The 19,641-nt window shown below is 46.2% G+C and overlaps 1 protein-coding gene across 3 annotated transcripts in view; it reads left to right on the forward strand.

Annotated features, from left to right (window-relative positions):
- The window catches only part of B4GALNT4 (beta-1,4-N-acetyl-galactosaminyltransferase 4), a 226,960-nt gene extending 222,957 nt beyond the window's left edge, over positions 1-4,003 (forward strand). For all 3 annotated transcript variants that reach the window (XM_077321246.1, XM_077321245.1, XM_077321247.1), the window contains one exon: positions 961-4,003. In XM_077321246.1, coding sequence (XP_077177361.1) covers positions 961-980 — 20 coding nt within the window. In that variant the 3' untranslated portion in view covers positions 981-4,003. The remainder of the gene's footprint in view (positions 1-960) is intronic.
- Positions 4,004-19,641: the final 15,638 nt, after the last annotated feature.

The following is a 19,641-nucleotide window of genomic DNA, read 5'->3' on the forward strand; positions in this document are numbered from 1 at the left end:
GGGCGTCACCCCAAGGGTCAGACATGACTCGGTGCTTGCACAGGGGATACCTTTACCTTTACCTTTAACCTCTGAAACATTCTTCATGCTTCAAGAAACCCCTGAAGAGGTGCGATAACACAGAATATGGTTGGGAAGCATGCTCCTCATTCCACCCACTCCAGGCCCATTTTAGGAAAGGGTTTGTGTGGACTTATATGGTCATAAAGGTAAAGGTATCCCCTGTGCAAGCACCGAGTCATGTCTGACCCTTGGGGTGACGCCCTCCAGCGTTTTCATGGCAGACTCAATACGGGGTGGTTTGCCAGTGCCTTCCCCAGTCATTACCGTTTACCCCCCAGCAAGCTGGGTACTCATTTTACCGACCTCAGAAGGATGGAAGGCTGAGTCAACCTTGAGCCGGCTGCTGGGATTGAACTCCCAACCTCATGGACAGACAGCTTCAGACAGCATATTGCTGCCTTACCACTCTGTGTCACAAGAGGCTCATATATGGTCATATCACCCGATAAATATTTAACAAATTAAAAAAATATATTTTTAATTAATTAACTTCCAACCATTTAGGGAACCCTTCCAGGGCTGTCAAGAAACTCCAGGGTTTCACTAAACCCTGGCTGAGAAAGCCTGGCCTACATGAAAGTAGTCCAAGCCCAAACAGTCAACATGTTGGAAATATTGGTATGGTGTAGGGGATTTTTGGGGTGGGATCAGAAGAGGGATTTACAGGGGGAAACAGTGCAAGGGCCAGAGGTTAAAACACCCCGTGCGGGGGTCTGATCCAGTTCACACACATACCTCGTAGCTGCTGTATTTAAAAAATCACTGGGATGAGAGATCTGATCATGGATCTCAAGCATCTTGACTAGTTGGCCCCTCAGTCGACAGCAGACATTTCAGTCTCTTATCTGTGCATCCCTCCCTTTCCTTCACATTCCTTCGTTCCTCTTCTTGTTCCAGAGTGCTGCAGAGTGGGCTAGAAGTAGAACGTTTGCGACTCAGGAACTTTTACCATTACTACCATTCCAAGCGTGGCATGTGGAATTCACGCAACAAGAAGACACCCAAAGACTAAGCATCAGCCCTGGTGAACTCCACTCCCAATCCTCCTGAGGAGGCGACGAAGCAGCCACCTTGGCTGTGCTGTCCTGTCTTGGCACCGTTTCCACACTTCCGCTGGTGTGCTTCTGGACCCTGCAGCTGAGGCCTGTGCAAGGGCTCTTGGAACTGAGGATTTCTATGGAACTACTTAAAAACAAACCATGTTTATTTGGGGATTTTTGTGACTTTTCTTAAGGGATCTAATTTCTTAGTCAGAAATTACAAATATTAACTCAGTAGTGCTGAAAGGTCAGGATTCCTGCTCAAGGGAGAACAGGGTGCTCCTGCTCGCCAGGGAGGAGCAGAGACAGTTGCACAAGGTCTATACTGATGCAAAGAAAGGCCCAGGTGGTTCTCGCTCGTTTGCCTTGGTTCGGTTCAGACATCATGTGAAATGTTTTACTTTAACTATGGTTAGTGTATGAAGCCATGATTTGGCTTGTAGATAATCACTTAAACGTTGCTTCGCCTTCGTGTAGTGGTTAGGATTGTGGACTTCTAATCTGGTGAGCCGGGTTTGATTCCACGCTCCCCCACATGCAGCCAGCTGGGTGACCTTGGGCTCGCCACTGCCCTGATAAAACTGTTCTGACTGAGCAGTAATATCAGGGCTCTCTCAGCCTCACCCACCCCACAGGGTGTCTGTTGTGGGGAGAGGAAAGGGAAGGCGACTGTAAGCCGCTTTGAGACTCCTTCGGGTAGAGAAAAGCGGCATATAAGAACCAACTCTTCTTCTTCTTCTTGTCAATTGCTGATTTCATCACCCTTTCTCTGATCATGAGCATCTGTAGCTGGGGAACATCACTGGGGAACTCCCCAGCTTTAAGCCATATGCACATAATCATGGAAACTACGGTTAAGACTTCCGACTATGATTTAACATCTTTCTTTGACGCAGCCTAATAACTAACCATAGTTAGCGGAGTGACCTGTATTCGAACAGTCACACTAACCGTAGTTTGAGTTATTGTTTGGCATTATGTCTGAACTGAGCCATCCTGGGATCTCTAGGCTTTGGCCCTAAAGTGAGAGGACAATGAATGTTCACTCCTCAGGGGCCTGGCCTTCAGCACCTTCTCAAGTCAAGGGGGGCTCAGGGGGATTTAGCATCTTGAGAGGAATTGAGAAGACGCATATCAGATGGTGGTTTCAGCCCATCAAATCCAGTTTATTCTTGATGCTGTCTCACAGTGACATCTTACCTCAGGTAAAGAGCCCCAGCCCATACTTCTGTGGTCTTCTTACATGTACTTGTTTCTGTGGCTGATGGAGAACTGGAAAAATACTTTCTTCTTCTGGGTTCAAAGACAGGGACAGACAGAGATGGTGTAGTCCCATGAGAATTAGTTTTATAAGGGAGAGAGAAGCCCCAGGTGTTCTTGGAGCCACTTCAGATGCTACATAGGAATCAAGAAATTCAAGTGCCTCATGATTCCACATCTCCACCTGATCCAAAATAGAACTTGCATGCCTGCCCAGAAGAAGCACAGCCTTTCGGTACAGCGATCACTAGTACCTCTTCGAGGCTGGGAATCTGCAGGAGTTCTGTTTCAGGCAAAACAGAGAAGGCAAAGAAACATGAAGTGTTTTCACTTCCTCCTCACGTCTGAAGCTGAACTCATTTCATTGACCTGGAAACTAATGCTGTTTAAAAAGCTGCTGGTTTTGGAACATCTCTGGACAAAATGCTAATTGCTGACCAGTAAAAGTATTTCCTAAATAGGCATAGCAGGTAGCAAAGTGAGATTTCTGGGAGAGTTTCAATAAAGTTAACTTTCCTTAGGAGCTTGTAGAGCACTAGCAGGCCTTTGAGATCATCTGCTGTTCCCATTCTTTCCCTTTCTTCATTCATCTGTTTTTGTTTTTCAGCTGTAGCACAATAACTATCCATCATATTTGAAATGGCTACAGAGCAACAGAGTTGAGGCAGCCAGCTTTAGCTGGCACCCCAGCGGGGGTGGAAGGGGTTTGGCATTGTGTGAACACACAACATCACTTCCAGCACAAAACCAGAAGTGCCGACATCACATCAGGGCAATGACATAGGATTCGCCCCAAACAGTAGTGACTGATGATGGCTCTTCCAGTTGGGCATCAGAAGTGAGGTACTATTCTGAACCCACCCCACTGAGTGGCATCAGGGAATGGGCGTCCTGCCTCGGGGGTGAGACCTGACCTCCCTTGAGCCACCAGCAGGGGCCAAGCAGGAATTTAAAAACCCTGAAAACTGCAGAATGCAAGGTTCCTGGGGGAGCAGAAACTAGTTACTCCTGCTCCTCACCACTTACCCAGCTGAGAAAATGGGAGAAGTTAGGCACAGGCTTATGCCCTGTCCCCAGCTCAGCCCATTTTAGAAAGGATTAAAACATGAGGCTGGCAAAGTAAAGTAGCTTCCCCATGTAACTTTGGGCAGGTTTAGAATTTTATTTCAACTCTGCTGTAACTTTATGCCAAGTCTGTGTGCTATTGTTGCCTGCTAGAGGGCTAACTAAGCACGTGGAGCTACAGGTTGCAGCGCAGCTTGAAGAAGATGCTGAGCCCATGAAGAGGCACACGAGGAAGCTCTTTTGCCTTGACAGCTTCACACTGAAATCAGCCCCCCCCCAAAAAAAAGGTTACCGTTTCTGCTGAGCCTTTGCTCCTTACCCCCTATCCCTATTCTAGTAAAACAGGCAAGGTTTCATTTTCTTCTGGTTTCATCTTCTGTCTGCTGGGGTTGGTGTATCAGAAGCAAAAAAATGCAGGAATCAGAGGAGGGGAGGGCAAAACAATATTTCCAAGCTAATTTCTGTGAAATTATGAGGTAGAAAGCTGTTTTCAGAAAGTTATGTCTGGTTTTGGGTTTTTTATTTTTATTGATATTGTTATTAAAAGTAAAAATAAATGTCTTCGTTCTGATTTTCCCAAGTGTCAGTTCCAGTACTTTGCAAACGTAATAGCAGAGTGTGCACTTGCACCTCCTGAAAATATCCCTTCCTAGCCAGGCATGCATTGTAAGAGTGTTGTTTGGGGACTGTGTGTTGGCACATAAATGGCTGCCAAGTTTGCTGCCAGGAAGGTATGTCACTACATTGGAGCTCTTTTCCATGTGAACTGGTGGTCAAACTCTTGTTACAAATAGCTATCAGATTCACATGAAAACAATCACATACAATATGTCCCCAATCCAGCTCCAGATCTACACAACAACACATAGTTTCAAATATGGATGCAAATCTCCATTGGAAGACAAACCTGGTCATTCCCATGAAAGCTAAATAAGCTTTGTGATGCAGATGTGCTTCTCAATATGCATCTGGATGGAACGGTGTTTCTGCAGACTTCTCTCCATTGTATAAGAACCCATATGAACTATTACAGAGAAAATCTGGTTTCATTTTTTGGAAGTGTGTGTCTACAGAGTCCTACCACTCCTCCTAGCACCTGAACTGAAACTTCTATGTGTGTTGAAAGTAAGGTGGGAATTATTTTGTGAACCATGACTCTGTAGTTTGTTTCCACTGATCTTTCTTGCAAATTTTATGAGCAAAACTGTTGCTTGACATAATATTTTTAAAAATATTTCTGTTAATAAAACAACAAGCCAATCAATTTGTTTAAGCTGTAGACCAGCATTACTATAGTGTTACAATTCGAGCACTAAGGGAAACAACAAAATATATATAATAGAACTGTTCTCCAGTGAAGAAAAAAACAGCCCCTGTGCAGAGTAGCCAGTGATAGCAAACTAGGGCAAAACACAGCATTCTCTTGGGCTGTAATCATAGAATGCCTACAAGAGAGAAATGACTTGCTGAATAAAAATAGCTATTAGGAAATGGACTACTTGTGTCCCAATTTTAACCTTGCTGAACAGGTTTCCTCCTGCCTGCCATGGCTGGGTGTGGCCACAGTAAGGTGCTGCTATGTTTCTCAAGTTCTTTTTAGCGCTACAGAGAATTAAAAATGGAGGGCATTTCCTTTAGACAAGGGAAGCAAGAAAGGACAAGAACTCAACAGGTGCTGGGAAAACAGCATGAAGAAATGCTGCAGCCAACACATTTTGGGTTAAAACTAAACCCTTCAAGGAGAACTCAATTTATGTGATTCTATCAGAAGACAATGCTGTTTCTTGCTGTCTCTGGAGGCCTAAGGTTGCTTCCAGATGGAGGCTTTTCTCGTTGTCATGCCCACTGATTTACAACCCGTGCAGAAGTTCCTGCAGCCCGCTAAGTCTATAAATAACTGCTCCGGCAAATGTTCTACTTGCATAAGCAGAGCAAACTCCTAAAATATGGCATTTCATCCTCCCTGAATAGTCATGTCCCTGATTGGTGTCCATTCTGCATTTTATTACAGGGAAGCTGATAATTTACTGATGATGCCTCTCTGCAATTTACCTTTATCTTTGGGGAGATAAATTCTGTATGGGAAGGTGCAGTCCAAACAAGAAGTGCCTGGTGGCACTTTCCAGACAAACTTTTACTGTGGCGATTCATAAGCCAGAGCCCACTTTGTCAGATTGCTCCTGCTCACAAATGCTTATGCCAGAGTAAATGTACTATTTTTCACTGTCACAAGACTTGTCAATTTTGGATGAACAGTGCAAAGAACACTGTCTGCTTTAAAATAGCCGTGAATAAATCTGAGAACAGCGGTGTCTGCCAGCTATCTAAAGCAGCAAGCTAGAGTGCCTACATTTGAGTTAATTGACTTGTGAGCAGATGACCTAAGCAGGTGGTTCAAATTGCCCTGTTGTGTCACTCACATCATGAATCATGGTCCTTTTCTTCAGAAAGCTGAGCTGAACTTGTTCCTTCCCCTTCAGCTCCCCTCCAGATGCTCAGAGTCCATGCACTGGATTCAGTCTGCTTTTGAAAGAGTGGTTGTACAACCAAGAAAGCACCCCTGGACCCCAGTGACCCATGGAAATACTGTCCAGGGGCCAGCATGCTGGGCAAGGTACAGGAGTGAGTGGTAGCCACACAGCTTCAGGTGGTCTCGGAGGGATGATTATCTGGGCCCATTTCATCCGGGATTCAGGACTGGGTTGGAGACAGAAGTGTCTTTATAGTCACCCTGACAAGATGGGTGACGTCTGCTGGGAGACTGAAAGATCAGAGGCACAATTGATTCTCCTGGGCCTGTGGCATTTGATACCACTGACTAAGGTATCTTTCTGCAGAGGCGGGTTGAGTTGAGAATGGTTGGGGTACTGTGCTTCAGGGTCAGTAGCTCTTCAGCAGTTATTTGATCGGACAGTTTCTGAAGATGGTGCCAGGGGACTGCTGCTTGGCCTCATGACGTTTATCTTATGTGGTCCCACGGGTTCCATTCTGTCTGCCATGCTTGGAGAGATCAGCAGTGTATTTTGGAGTAAGGTACAATCAATATGCAGATGACAATGAGCTCTACTTCTCCCTAACAGCTTAGTCAGGTTGGGCCTATGGAAATCCTGAAAGGGAGCTTGGACACAGTAATGCAATAGATGAGAATGGATCAACTGAAGTTCAGTCAAGACAAGACTGAGGAACTGCTGATCAATGACAAAACTCTTCATGGACTGAGGAACCAGCTTGTTTTAGAGAAGGTTGCCCTCCCCTGAAGGTTCATAGCTTGGGTGTATTGCTGGATCCTAGCCTGCAGGTCGAGGCCCAAATCTTCTCTGTGGCACATAGTGCCCTTTATCAGCTTTCATTGCTAAGCTACAGCAGTTACTCAAAAAGGTGTCATCACAATTGGATCACAATGATCCAATCTCTAATTACATCCTTGTTAAATTACTGTAGTATCCTTTGAAAATGGTTGTAAAACTTAACCTTGTACAAAAATACAGCAATTAGGAGCAGGATATAGAGATCTGTATCTGGCTGCTCATTTCTTTCCAAACACAACTCAAAGCTCTGATTCTTACCAAAGACACCAGCACTGTGTGGTGGTTAAGAATGGCAGACTCTAATCTGGAGAACTGGGTTTGATTCCCAACTCCTTTGGCCAGTCACAGTTCTCTCAGAACTCTCTCTGCCTCACCTGTCTCACAAAATGACTGTTGTGGGGAGAGAAAGGGAAGGTGATTATAAGCTGCTTTGAGATTCCTTAACGTAAAGAAAAGCAGGCATTAAAAAGCACTTATTCTACCTTTAAAGTCTTAAATGGCTTGGGGCTTGAATACTTGAGGGACCACTTCCTCCCATGTTGTCTAACCTGCCAGTTAAAATCTGCCCACACAAGCTTTCCTCTCTTTGCCCCTGCTTTCAAAGGAGAGGTGGGTGGTAACTGGAGACAGGGCTTTCTCAGTAGTGGCACCTCACTTGTGAGAATACTCTTCCCATTGAAGCCTGTCTGGCATTTTTGATGTGGGACACATCTTCTGGTGTGCCTTATGCAATGGAAATGTCGACAGATGTGACGTCCATAGTGCCGTCCATGAAGCGTGCCAGAAGGGCCCAGACAGCAGCCTCGCCAGCCCCGGGGGCCTAGGCAGCCGCTGTGCAACCCATGGGGGCCAAGGCAGCAGCAGCAGAGGAGCAGGTAAGCAGGAGGGGGGGATGGAAGGGAGAGTGTGTGTGTTCGTTCTTGGGAGGGAGGGAAACCGACAGGTGAAGGGGGAAACATGAGGTTGGAAAGGGAGGGAGTTGCTCTGTGTGTGTGTTTGGGAGGGAGGGAGCAAAGAGGAGGTTGGGAGACCAACAGGTAAGGGAGAAATAAGGGAAAGGAGTCTATGTATGTCCTTTAACATCTTGTTTTTTATTATTTGTATATTGTAAGCTGCCTTCAGGCAGATTCTTGGAGAGGTGGCCATAAAGAAATTATAAATAAATAAACATCTCCCCCAGCACAGCCCAGAGCACCTCTCTGGGGCCTTTTCATGTAAGGAAAAGAGTACGGAGGCATGATTTGAGTTTCCTCTCCTTGCATGCAGTAGTCCTGATCCAGTTTGGGTGTCTGCACATCTAAGAAACACAAGAACATCAAAATACGTCTTTTGAGATGACTCAAGGACATTCTTGGGGAAAGTGTAGTGAAGGAGTACCCCACATAGTGCCTGTGGGCACCTTAGTCCCCACCGGCACCTTTCCTGGAGCCCACCAAGTGTTTTTAGAAAGTGAGTAGGGCCAGGTGGGGCTGTTCCCTAGCAAGGCTTTTGATTGTCCATAGGAGATTTGATTGGCTGTGCAGATGGTTTTAAGTGTTACTTTGGCGGCAGCAAAGGTTTCCTCTGAGAGACTGAAGGTAAGCGGTGGGAGCTGTTCTGCAGCTGGCAACATTTCCTGTGGCAACTCTTTTGTTGCAATCCTGTTGTAGCTGCATCCACCACGCCTTATCAGCACTCTAGAGATGCCTGCAGCCTCAGAAAGGCCGGGGATCCCTGGTGTGATGCACATTCAGGCCCTGAGATTATCAGGGAAAGTCTTCGGCTAAAAGTCATCCCCACCCCCAAAAGTCTACAAGGCCCAGGAGTCTCTCTGGTGCAACTAAGGAGGCCTACTGGATCTACTTACCGCTCAGCTTTCATAGTCAGGGCTTGTTATTACTTGCAACTTCGCGTTCCGACTTTATCTCTGTTGTTTGACTGTTGTGGCATTTTTAATTAAGTTGTTTTGATTTGGCTTTAATATTGTATTTAATTGTATTTTAGCCACGACAATAGCCGTCGCAGGGATAGGAGGGATAGGAAGTATTTAAATAAATGCCATGAAGCACCAGTTAGACAACTGGGCTTTTTCAGCAGAGCAGTTCCCACTGTGCCACAAAGACATCTTTCTGCCTTAGTTCGGTTGCGACAGATGAATGACACAGAAGGGAGTGGTTCAGGGGGGTAGCCATGTTGGTCTGAAGCAGCAAAACAAAGTTTGCATCCAGTGGCACCTTGAAAACCAACAGAGTTTAATTCTGGGTGGAAGTTTTCATGTGCCTGCACACTTCCTCAGATACAGTGAAATGGAAATGATCAGTCCATACATACAGGTAGAAGGTTAGCATACAGCATAATGAAGATGAGCCAAACAGGAATAACTAGGTGGTTAAGAGCGGCAGCCTCTAATCTGAAGAGCCAGGCTTGATTCCCCATTCCTCTTCCAGCTGGGTGACCTTGCTCCAGTCACAGTTCTCAGAGAGATCTTAGGGTGTCTGTTGTGGGGAGAGGAAGAGTGGGCATTTGTAAGCCGCTTTGAGACTCCGGGTAGTAAAGGAGGGGGGGGTACAAAAAAACAGCTCTTCTTCCTCTACCATTTGCAAAAAAGAGCAGTGCAAGCACGTTGTCCCATATGAGGCCGCATCCAGGGATTTTTTTGTGCCCGCTATTAAAAGCTAGTAGCACTCAATGGGAGGAAAGTGATGGTGAAGCGAAAGGGAACATGTGGTGGGAGATTCTTGTGTGAGTTTTAAGAAATGAGGATCAGCTTAGATGTTTAGGTATAAGGTGAAGAGATGGTATGAACTATAAGGCACATAAAGGGCTGTAGGCACACAGGAGGAAGGAACTAAAATTTGCTGTGGCAAAACCAAAAGCCAAGGCCCCCTAACAAAAGACAGAGCTGTGGAGTAGTTCCTGTCCCAAGGGGTCAAGATGGAAGGTGGTCTTTTTTTTTTTAAGTGTTTGGCTTCTCATTGACAGTGCCTGTTCTTCAACAGAAATACTCTGTGGGCAGGAAATATTTCCCATGATGAGTCTGAAAAGGCTGGTGAGCCTACAAAGCCCACCCCCCTCCCCTGGCCTAGGCCACCCACCCATACACAGACACACCTCTTGTAAACTCTGCCTCACTCCAGTCACTGCCATGGATAACTTAGAACCCATAGGACCAGAATAAATCCTCATTGGGCTAAGATGTTTCATAGTTCACTTTGCTAGTAGTTTACCCTGCCTGCCCTGATGCGGAGTAGATAGGAGAGTAAATGCATCATGAAGTATCCACAATTCCTATTTCAAAAAACATGCCCAGCTCAAAACTGAGCAATAAAGAAAAAACAATCATGCTGCAATAATAATAATAATTTTGCTGTGACACTATCCATTTTTCCTCCATCGTATGCAAAATATATACTCCATGATTCCAAGAGAAAGAGGAGGGAAATGTACATGGTGCAGTCACAGAATTCAAATTAAAGTTATACCAACTCCAATTCAGTAAGATGTGAGTATGAAAAGGCCATGGGGGGTCAGCAGACCGTGAACCAATTGTAATTGCAAATTATCAGCTGTGAAATACTGTTTTTATTTTGTAACCAGCCAAAATCACTGCTCATTGTATTTTTATGATAGTTATTTTATATTCACTCTATTACAGTCATAAACAATAAAATGAGTTGACCACAAAGTGAATAACAGCATTTGCCCAGTTCCCCCTAGGGAACAAAAACTGATAGCATCTTGGAGAACAGGCAGCAATTAATTAGGCTGAAACAAGGGAACTGAAAGATAATTGCAGGGAAAAGTAGGATGTTTGTTAAATAGGAGAGGAATATGCTAGGATCTTGCTATTTTATGGCAAATGGCTCTCTGTGGCAGGCCAAACTCCTCAGAAAATAACGCAACATGTTTGAAAACTGAATGATGATGGAAGTTGTAATGTCAAAAATAAAGGGAATTGGAACAACCTGAACCAGGTATTTTTCACAATAAGCACCATGTAATAATGATGATAACTGGAACTGTTCTTTTGTACCCTGTTCCAAGTGGCTTACAGTGGCCTACCCCTTCCTCTCCTTCCTCTCCCACATCAGACACCCTGTGAGGGAGGTGAGAAAGCCCTGAGAGTACTGGTAATTGGAGACTCCCTGCTAAGAGGAATGGATCGCCATGTGGCTGGGCCTGACCCCCTAACCCGAGAGGTGTGTTGCTTGCCAGAGACGAAAATTAAAGACGTTTCAGAACGCAGATAACTCCTCCTCAAACTCCTCAAATCTACGGATCGCTACCCATTTGTGATGGTCCATGTGGGAACGAATGACATGTCCCTGAATACCATCGCTCCTATTAAAAAAGACTATCAAGATCTGGGGAGGAAGCTCAAGCAAATGGGGGCACAAGTGGTATTCTTTTAAATCTTGCCTGTCAAGGGAAGAGGAATGCGTCGGGAGAGGAAGATAATGGAGGTGAATCACTGGCTGCAAAGTTGGTGCCGGCAGGAGAGATTTGGTTTCTGGGACCATGGGATAAGCTTTCTTGAGGAAGGCCTACTAGCACCTGATGGACTGCACTTATCGAAGCTGGGGAAGAATGTGTTTGGCAGGAACCTGGGGAGATTCATCAGGAGAGCTTTAAACTAAAGCCACAAGGGGAAGGAGACAATCAACATAGGTAGTGTATGGAAGGAAAATGATCAGGGGCAGCCCAACTGGCAAGGCCAGCTCATAGGGAACCAAAAGTAAAAGGATTCAGATGTCTTTATACTAACGTCTGAAGCATGGGCAATAAAAAGGAAGAGCTGGAACTTCTCATGCTGATGGAAAGGTATGATCTAGGAGGCATCACAGAAACTTGGTGGAATGATTCTCATGACTGGAATGTAATGGCGGATGGATATGAACTGTTCAGAAAAAACAGAATAGATTGAAGAGGTGGAGGAGTGGCACTGTATGTGAGGAAAGGGCTTACCTGTCAGGAAATTCTAGTGAAGGAGAGCATATCTACAGTGGAAAGCATCTGGGTGAAAATAAGCGAGGGGAAAACAAACAGTGTGGTGGTTGGTGTCTGCTACTGACCGCCTGACCAACGAGAGGATGTGGATGCTGCACTTTGTGAGCAGCTTGAGAAAATATCCAAGCGGCAGGACCTTGTCATCATGGGTGACTTCAATTTCCCAGATGTTTGCTGGGAAACAAACTCTGCGACGCGTCTTCAGTCATGCAACTTTCTGACCTGCCTGGCTGACAATTTCATTTATCAAATGGTAATGAACCCACAAGAGGTTCAGCCATACTGGACTTAATACTGACCAACAGGCAAGAGCTGGTGGATGAGGTGAAGGAGGTGGGGACCCTAGGGGGAAGTGACCATGTCCTCATAGAATTCCTTTTGAGATGGGAAGCCAAGGAAGCTTGTAGCCAGACGCGGATGTTGGATTTTCGTAGGGCAAACTTTAATAAACTCAGAGACATGATGAGTGTCATCCCATGGACAAGAATGCTGGAAGGGAAGGGAGAATGTGAAGGGTAGGCGCCACTCAAACAAGAGCTATTGCATGCTCAATCAATGACTATCCCAGAAAGACGAAAACACTGCAGGAGCTCTAAGAAGCCTATTTGGATGAACAGAGAACTTCAAGAGGAACTAAGAAAGAAAAGGAAAATGTTCAGGAAATGGAGGGAAGGACAGAGCTCTAAAGAAGAGTACCTACAGGTTACTAGGCACTGTAGATCAATCATCAGAAAGGCCAAAGCTGAGAGTGAGTTAAGATTGGCCAGGGAAGCCCACTGTAACAAGAAAAGATTTTTCAGTTATGTGAGGAGCAAACGTAAAGTAAAGGAGGCAATAGGCCCACTGTTGGGTGCGGATGGACAAACTCTAATGAAAGATGCAGAGAAAGCAGAAAGGCTTAGTGCCTATTTTACATCTGTTTTTTCCCACAGGTCAAAGTGTTTAGGCACATCTAGAGATGGCCGTAGCCAAAGGATAGTGTCTAGGTGGCAGGTTAACATGGATAGAGAGGTTGTCGAGAGGCATTTAGCTGCACTGGATGAGTTCAAATCCCGTGGTCCGGATGAAATGCACCCGAGAGTACTCAAAGAACTTTCCAGAGAACTTGCACAGCCCTTGTCCATCATCTTCAGAACCTCTTTAAGGACTGGAGATGTCCTGGAGGACTGGAAGAGAGCAAATGTTATTCCGATCTTCAAAAAAGGGAGGAAGGATGACCCGGGAAACTGCAGACCAGTGAGTCTGACCTCTGTTGTGGGGAAGATAATGGAGCAGATATTAAAGGGAGCGATCTGCAAACATCTGGAGGACAATTTAGTGATCTAAGGAAGTCATCATGGATTTGTCTCCAACAGGTCCTGCCAGACCAACCTAGTTTCCTTTTTTGACCAAGTAACAGGTTTGCTGGATCGGGGAAATTCGGTTGATGTCATTTACTTGGATTTTAGTAAAGCTTTTGACAAGGTTCCCCATGATGTTCTGATGGATAAGTTGAAGGACTGCAATCTGGATTTTCAGATAGTTAAGTGGATAGGGAATTGGTTAGAGAACCGCACTCAAAGAGTTGTCAATGGTGTTTCATCAGACTGGAGAGAGGTGAGTAGTGGGGTACCTCAGGGCTCGGTGCTCGGCCCGGTACTTTTTAACATATTTATTAATGATCTAGATGAGGGGGTGGAGGGACTACTCATCAAGTTTGCAGATGACACCAAATTGGGAGGACTGGCAAATACTCCGGAAGATAGAGACAGAGTTCAACGAGATCTGAACACAATGGAAAAATGGGCAAATGAGAACAAGATGCAATTTAATAAAGATAAGTGTAAAGTTCTGCATCTGGGTCAGAAAAATGAAAAGCATGCCTACTGGATGGGGGATACGCTTCTAGGTAACACTGTGTGTGAACGAGACCTTGGGGTACTTGTGGATAGTAAACTAAACATGAGCAGGCAGTGTGATGCAGCGGTAAAAAAGGCAAATGCCATTTTGGTCTGTATCAACAGGGGCATCACATCAAAATCACAAGATGTCATAGTCCCATTGTATATGGCACTGGTCAGACCACACCTGGAGTACTGTCTGCAGTTCTGGAGGCCTCACTTCAAGAAGGACGTAGATAAAATTGAAAGGGTACAGAGGAGAGCGACGAAGATGATCTGGGGCCAAGGGACCAAGATAGGTTGAGGGACTTGGGAATGTTCAGCCTGGAGAAAAGGAGGTTGAGAGGGGACACGATAGCCCTCTTTAAGTATCTGAAAGGTTGTCACTTGGAGGAGGGCAGGATGCTGTTTCTGTTGGCTGCAGAGGAGAGGACACGCAGTAATGGGTTTAAACTTCAAGTACAACAATATAGGCTAGATATCAGGAAAGTTTTTCACAGTCAGAGAAATTCAGCAGTGGAATAGGCTGCCTAAGGAGGTGGTGAACTCCCCCTCACTGGCAGTCTTCAAGCAAAGGTTGGATACACACTTTTCTTGGATGCTTTAGGATGCTTTGGGCTGATCCTGCATTGAGCAGGGGGTTGGGCTAGATGGCCTACATGGACCCTTCCAACTCTATGATTCTATGATTCTATATGGAGGAAGGGAATCACTCTGTTCTCCGGATTAGAGGCTGCCACTCTGACCCACTAGACTAAACTTTTACATAATGTGTCACGTATCCCTAATACTCAGATCCCCAATCCACCAAGGAAGGTTGCTGAGTAACACACTTTCAGCCAGACTGCTATCTCACAGGGTTGTTGTGAGGATAACATGTAGGACAGGAGAAGAATGCAGCTTTGAGGCCCCAACAGAATAAAAGACTGGGTACGGTACTTGTAATGATTCTAATTTTAATGATAATTTATCATATAGCCAAGTAGCCTTTACAAAGAGCTATTTAAACTTCCACCAACAGAATAACAACAACCCAGTGCCTGAACTGGGGGTTCTAACTTCAGTTCCATATGCATAACCATGCAGGTAAAGGAGGGAGGAGGGGGAGGCATCCTCCTACTTTGTTAGATCATGGGGGAATACTAATTCCCTTCCTTCTGTTTGTAATATTAACAAAGGTTTGCTAGTCCGCTACTGTCAAGTATATTCTGTTGCCAAGCAGAATAAGGATGAGAAGGTCTTGAGACCAAGAATAGAAAATAAATGGGAGAACAAACAAAATGAGGTGGAGGGCGAGATAAATGAATGAGGAAATTGTGGAAAAGAGGGAGAGAAATTAAGGAAAAGAGAAGGAAGGGTTGTTTTGTCCTGCTGCAGCACTCTGAACAACCCCTTTGGGAGATCTGGCTGAGCTGGGTGCAAAGGACCAAAGGGAGAAGGGTATGCTGCTATAGAACATGGACTTGTTAGCAAACTGACAAGCAGCCATCAGCCCTGCTGCCGTGGCTGGATGAACATGATTTGGAGATGGAACGCCAGCTGATGGCAGAGCGCCTTTTACTGTGCTCCGGCTTCTCTGCGCCTCTAGTGGCTGCAGCCAGAACTGCATAGACAAATAAACAGAAAGACTTTCTGCTGGGTGCGGCATGAGGCTGGCCCACCACCACCACCAAAAAAAGTGTCCATCCATCCCCATCAGCAGTCCTGCAGGAGGCCCTACTCAGTGCCAAAGCTCACTGGACTACCTTGCCCTAGTCACTCTCGCTCAGCCTAGCCTACTTCACAGGGTTCTTGTGAGGATTAGATGCAGGAGAGGAGAACCCTGGGAGTTCACGGAGACAGCACAGAAGGCAGCCTCTGAAGGCAGCCGCGGGTTGTGAGAAACTGGGAGCACTCATCTGGGAGCACAGGGGAGAGGGGATCACTTAGCAGTCATGGAAGCTCTGTAGATTGGGACTGACAAACAGCTAGTGGTCCTTTGGGGCAGTGGTCCCCAACCCCCGGTCTGGAGACCAGTACAGGTCCATAGATCAGTTGGTACCGGGCCGCGGCTCCTCATCCTCCTCCCTGGCTGCTGCCTTGGGGGCTGCCCTGCCACTCTGCCGCCAGCTCCCCTTTGGTGCTCTCCAGCGGCCGCCATGGCTGGGGCTTCCCCTTGGCCTGGCACTGCACAGCTGATGCTGGCAGCGCCCCACAGCGGGCGGCGGGAAGTCAGGGGCGCCGGCAGGAAAGCAAGTGGAGCAGGGGCTCAGCTGGCGGCAACGTCCCTTGGCAAAAGACTACCCCCCCTCCCCGGGCCTCAGTAAAGTTGTCAAGGGTTGACCGGTCCCCAGTGATAAAAAGGTTGGGGACCACTGCTTTGGGGGAGGTTTTGTTTTCAGCAGGGGTGGGCTGGGCATTCAACTTACTGGAAAAGACAACCTGCAGGGCCACTGGCCGCCAGGGGAAAGCAGGCACAAGACACATCTGCTCCAGCCACACTGCAGAAGTTGCTCATTTCCAGCCCTTCAGCTGTGGCAGCGGGGTGGGTCCTACCCTTATCCTGCCACTCCATAGAGCAAAGCTTATTTATATGAAGATTTATACCCCACTTTTGCTCAGGTTTGCAGCTTTCCTCCAGTCTAAGAGACTAGTCCTACAATGGTGACCTGATATCAATTTATCAGGGTGAATCTGACCATCCTCTGAGTAGCCACCCTCCAGCCCAAGGAGGCTTCTTCCAGTGGAAGAAGAACCACAAGTTAGAGAAACCCTCCTTAGGCTGGAGAAAGGCCACTCAGATTCCCCCTCCCCCCAATAATTGATGTCAGATCACTGGTTATCTCCTGCTATACTAGCTCAGACCTGGCTAGCCCAAGCAAGCCTCATTCCCTCATATCTTGGAAGCTAAGTAGGGCCAATCTCGGCTGGTATTTGGATGGGAGACTTCTATGAATGTGGGTGGTGGTTCCTCCAAGGAACCAAGGGATCATGACACAGAGCCAGGCAGTGGCAAGCCACCTCCAGACATCCCTTGCCTGGCTGCCAGACAAGCCTTGGATCTCCTGGCAACACCACACACAGGCCATACGATAAGTAAACAGTCTACGGTACCACTGGTGGGCAATGGATGGGTCTGAGCTGAGTGGCCTTGGGTCTGCAGTGCTGCAAGCCAGGGCCACAAGGCATGGCCTGTTCCTGGGCCATTGAAACGTCCCTGTCTGCTCCTGATTTGCAGCCAGGGCAAGCAGCACAGGGCAAGAACCTGGCCAAGGAAAGGAAAGCAGATGCAGAAAAGCACCCCCAGACTTATTACTTCTCTGCTTTGATCTGGAGGAACCAGAGTGAAGACGCAAAAGACACATTTTTCTCTTGCTGAGTGCACAGCCACAGGTCCTGGCTTGACAGGAAGAATGTGAGGCTGCCCTGAGGGAATGAGCACCACCCAGTCGACCACACCCGACTGCTATCTTGGGCAGGCAGCCAGCAGTTGCACCATTAAGCACAGCTTCCCGAGGCTGTCCAATCCCCAGCCAGTGCGCCACATCTAAGAGGTTGGCATAGCTTCCAGGGAACCTTGGGCCAGAGCCAGACCTGCCCAACTGGGGAGGCGCCTCAGCCTGCATGGCGAGAGAACAAAAAGGTCTCCTCTGAAAAGATCCCAAATGCTGCCTGCAACGGATTTCTACTGTAGGTCAAGATCCCCGCGCTCCTTCGTTCTAAAATACATGCCCTGCCTTTCACTAAAAGCAGCCTATGTTCACAGCAATTGCATACAAAAGCATCAGAACTAACTGTTTAAAATGACAGAAACCTCTAATTTGCAGCAAATCAGCAGAGTGAAACAGCAAGCAGCACAAATCCTCATACCAATAAAGCTGCTGTTTAATTACTGTTTTGGGGACCTTGTTGCAAATTTTTGTCTATTTTACTACTTTAATTGTAGTTTCTAATGGAATGTACATTGTTAGCCACTTTCAGGTGTGTTAGAGCCCCCAGGCAGGACATCAGTGGAGCAAATAAAAGTTTAACAAAATAAACACAGCTGTTTCACCCCCCCCTCCAAAAAACTACAGAAGGATTTTACCTAGCCCAGGGAGGGAACGCATAACTGTGCCACATGCAGTGAACTTAAATGTGAAGGAGAAACTTCATGCGGGTTCCTTGCAGCACATCAAGCCAAAAGCATTTGAGGCTTTAAAGCATGGGTAGTCAAACTGCGGCCCTCCAGATGTCCATGGACTACAATTCCCATGAGCCCCTGCCAGCAAATGTTACACAAGGTATCCCCTGTGCAAGCACCAAGTCATGTCTGACCCTTGGGGTGACGCCCTCTAGTGTTTTCATGGCAGACTCAATACAGGGTGGTTTGCCAGTGCCTTCCCCAGTCATTACCGTTTTACCCCCCCCCCCACACACAAGCTGGGTACTCATTTCACCGACCTCAGAAGGATGGAAGGCTGAGTCAACCTTGAGCCGGCTGCTGGGATTGAACTCCCAACCTCATGGACAGACAGCTTCAGACAGCATGTCTGCTGCCTTACCACTCTGTGCCACAAGAGATTACTATGAGATTACTCAGGCTTCAATGATGATATTAACATCCCTATTTATATTTTATGTATTTAAAATATTTTGAGATCATGATGAGTAGCCAGGTTTGTCTGTAGCTGTAGAAAAGAACAAGAGTCCAGTAGCGGAAGGAAGGAAGGAAGGAAGGAAGGAAGGAAGGAAGGAAGGAAGGAAGGAAGGAAGGAAGGAAGGAAGGAAGGAAGGAAGGAAGGAAGGAAGGAAGGAAGGAAGGAAGGAAGGAAGGAAGGAAGGAAGGGTCCTGTAGCACTAAAGACTAGTAAAATTCGTGTCAGGGTATGAGCTTTCATGAGTCACTGCAGAGATTCATGAATGCTCATACCCTGCCACAAATTTTGTTTGCCTTTAAAGTGCCACCAGACTCCTGCTCTTTTCTCCTGCTACAGACAAACCCAGCTACCCATTGTGATCTCAAAATATTCTAAATATGGGGAATATAAATAGTTTAGTGCACTTTCCCCATTGTTCAAAGTGCTTTGCATCAGCCACTAAAATGCTATCTTTTCCAAACAAAACCCCAGGAAATTATAACAGCATTATTAAAACGTACTCAAAATAACTGAGCAAACCACAGAACCAGCCAAAGTAAAGTTTTGCACTCTTCGTAAAAACTACATGAACTAAAGACCTTTTGGCTCAGTGAGCAAGGCATCCCAGAACCTAGGACCTACTATGGTACCTGATATGTCTTTCATTTTAAATAATTGCTCTCTTCCCACCAAAAGCCGCTGAGATAGCTGACAGATAATTAAAGCAATATAAACAATTTAAAATGCCAACATAAAAACCACAGTAGTAAAATAAATAGAGCTTCTACAGAGCTTCCGCTGGGCATGACACAGTTGTTTCTTTTCTTAATTTGGTCACATATATTTTGTGCATGTGCATTTTTGCATGATTGCTTGAAAACTGTGGCTTTATGGCAGGGGCAGCTGTTGTAATGCCTAGGCAATTATGCACTGTTTGCTCTGTTACATGCATAGTGTTTTGCCCCATGACTGGTAGCTGGCACATGCTATTAACATTTATTATTATTTGATGTTTGTTTGACATTTTGCAGGCAGATTCTTAGGGAACATTTAAATAAAGCATGCCCTACCCCTACCCTTGAGGCATATATGACTTTGCCAGCAATCCTATAAGTTCTGAACATGAGCCTTCAGCAGCTATCAGCCAGCTGCCTAGTTTGATGATGAATGATCAATGCTGACATCTGCGTAGATGCAAAAGCAGCACATAAACACAAAATATATCTGCTCAAATGAATCCTGCCTTGCCCCTGCCCATGGGGCATATGTGCCTTTGCCAGCTATCCAATAAGCTTTGCGCATGCACCAGCAGCATCTACCAGCTGCCTGTGTGAGGATGAACGCTGCCAGCCGCAGAGACACCAAAACAGCGCATCAACTGAGGACAGTGTCATTTTAAATGGTCAGCAACTGAGATTATACGGCAGTGACTCAGGAGAAA

This window comes from Paroedura picta, chromosome 2, assembly GCF_049243985.1.
Source record: "Paroedura picta isolate Pp20150507F chromosome 2, Ppicta_v3.0, whole genome shotgun sequence".
Taxonomy (NCBI): domain Eukaryota; kingdom Metazoa; phylum Chordata; class Lepidosauria; order Squamata; family Gekkonidae; genus Paroedura; species Paroedura picta.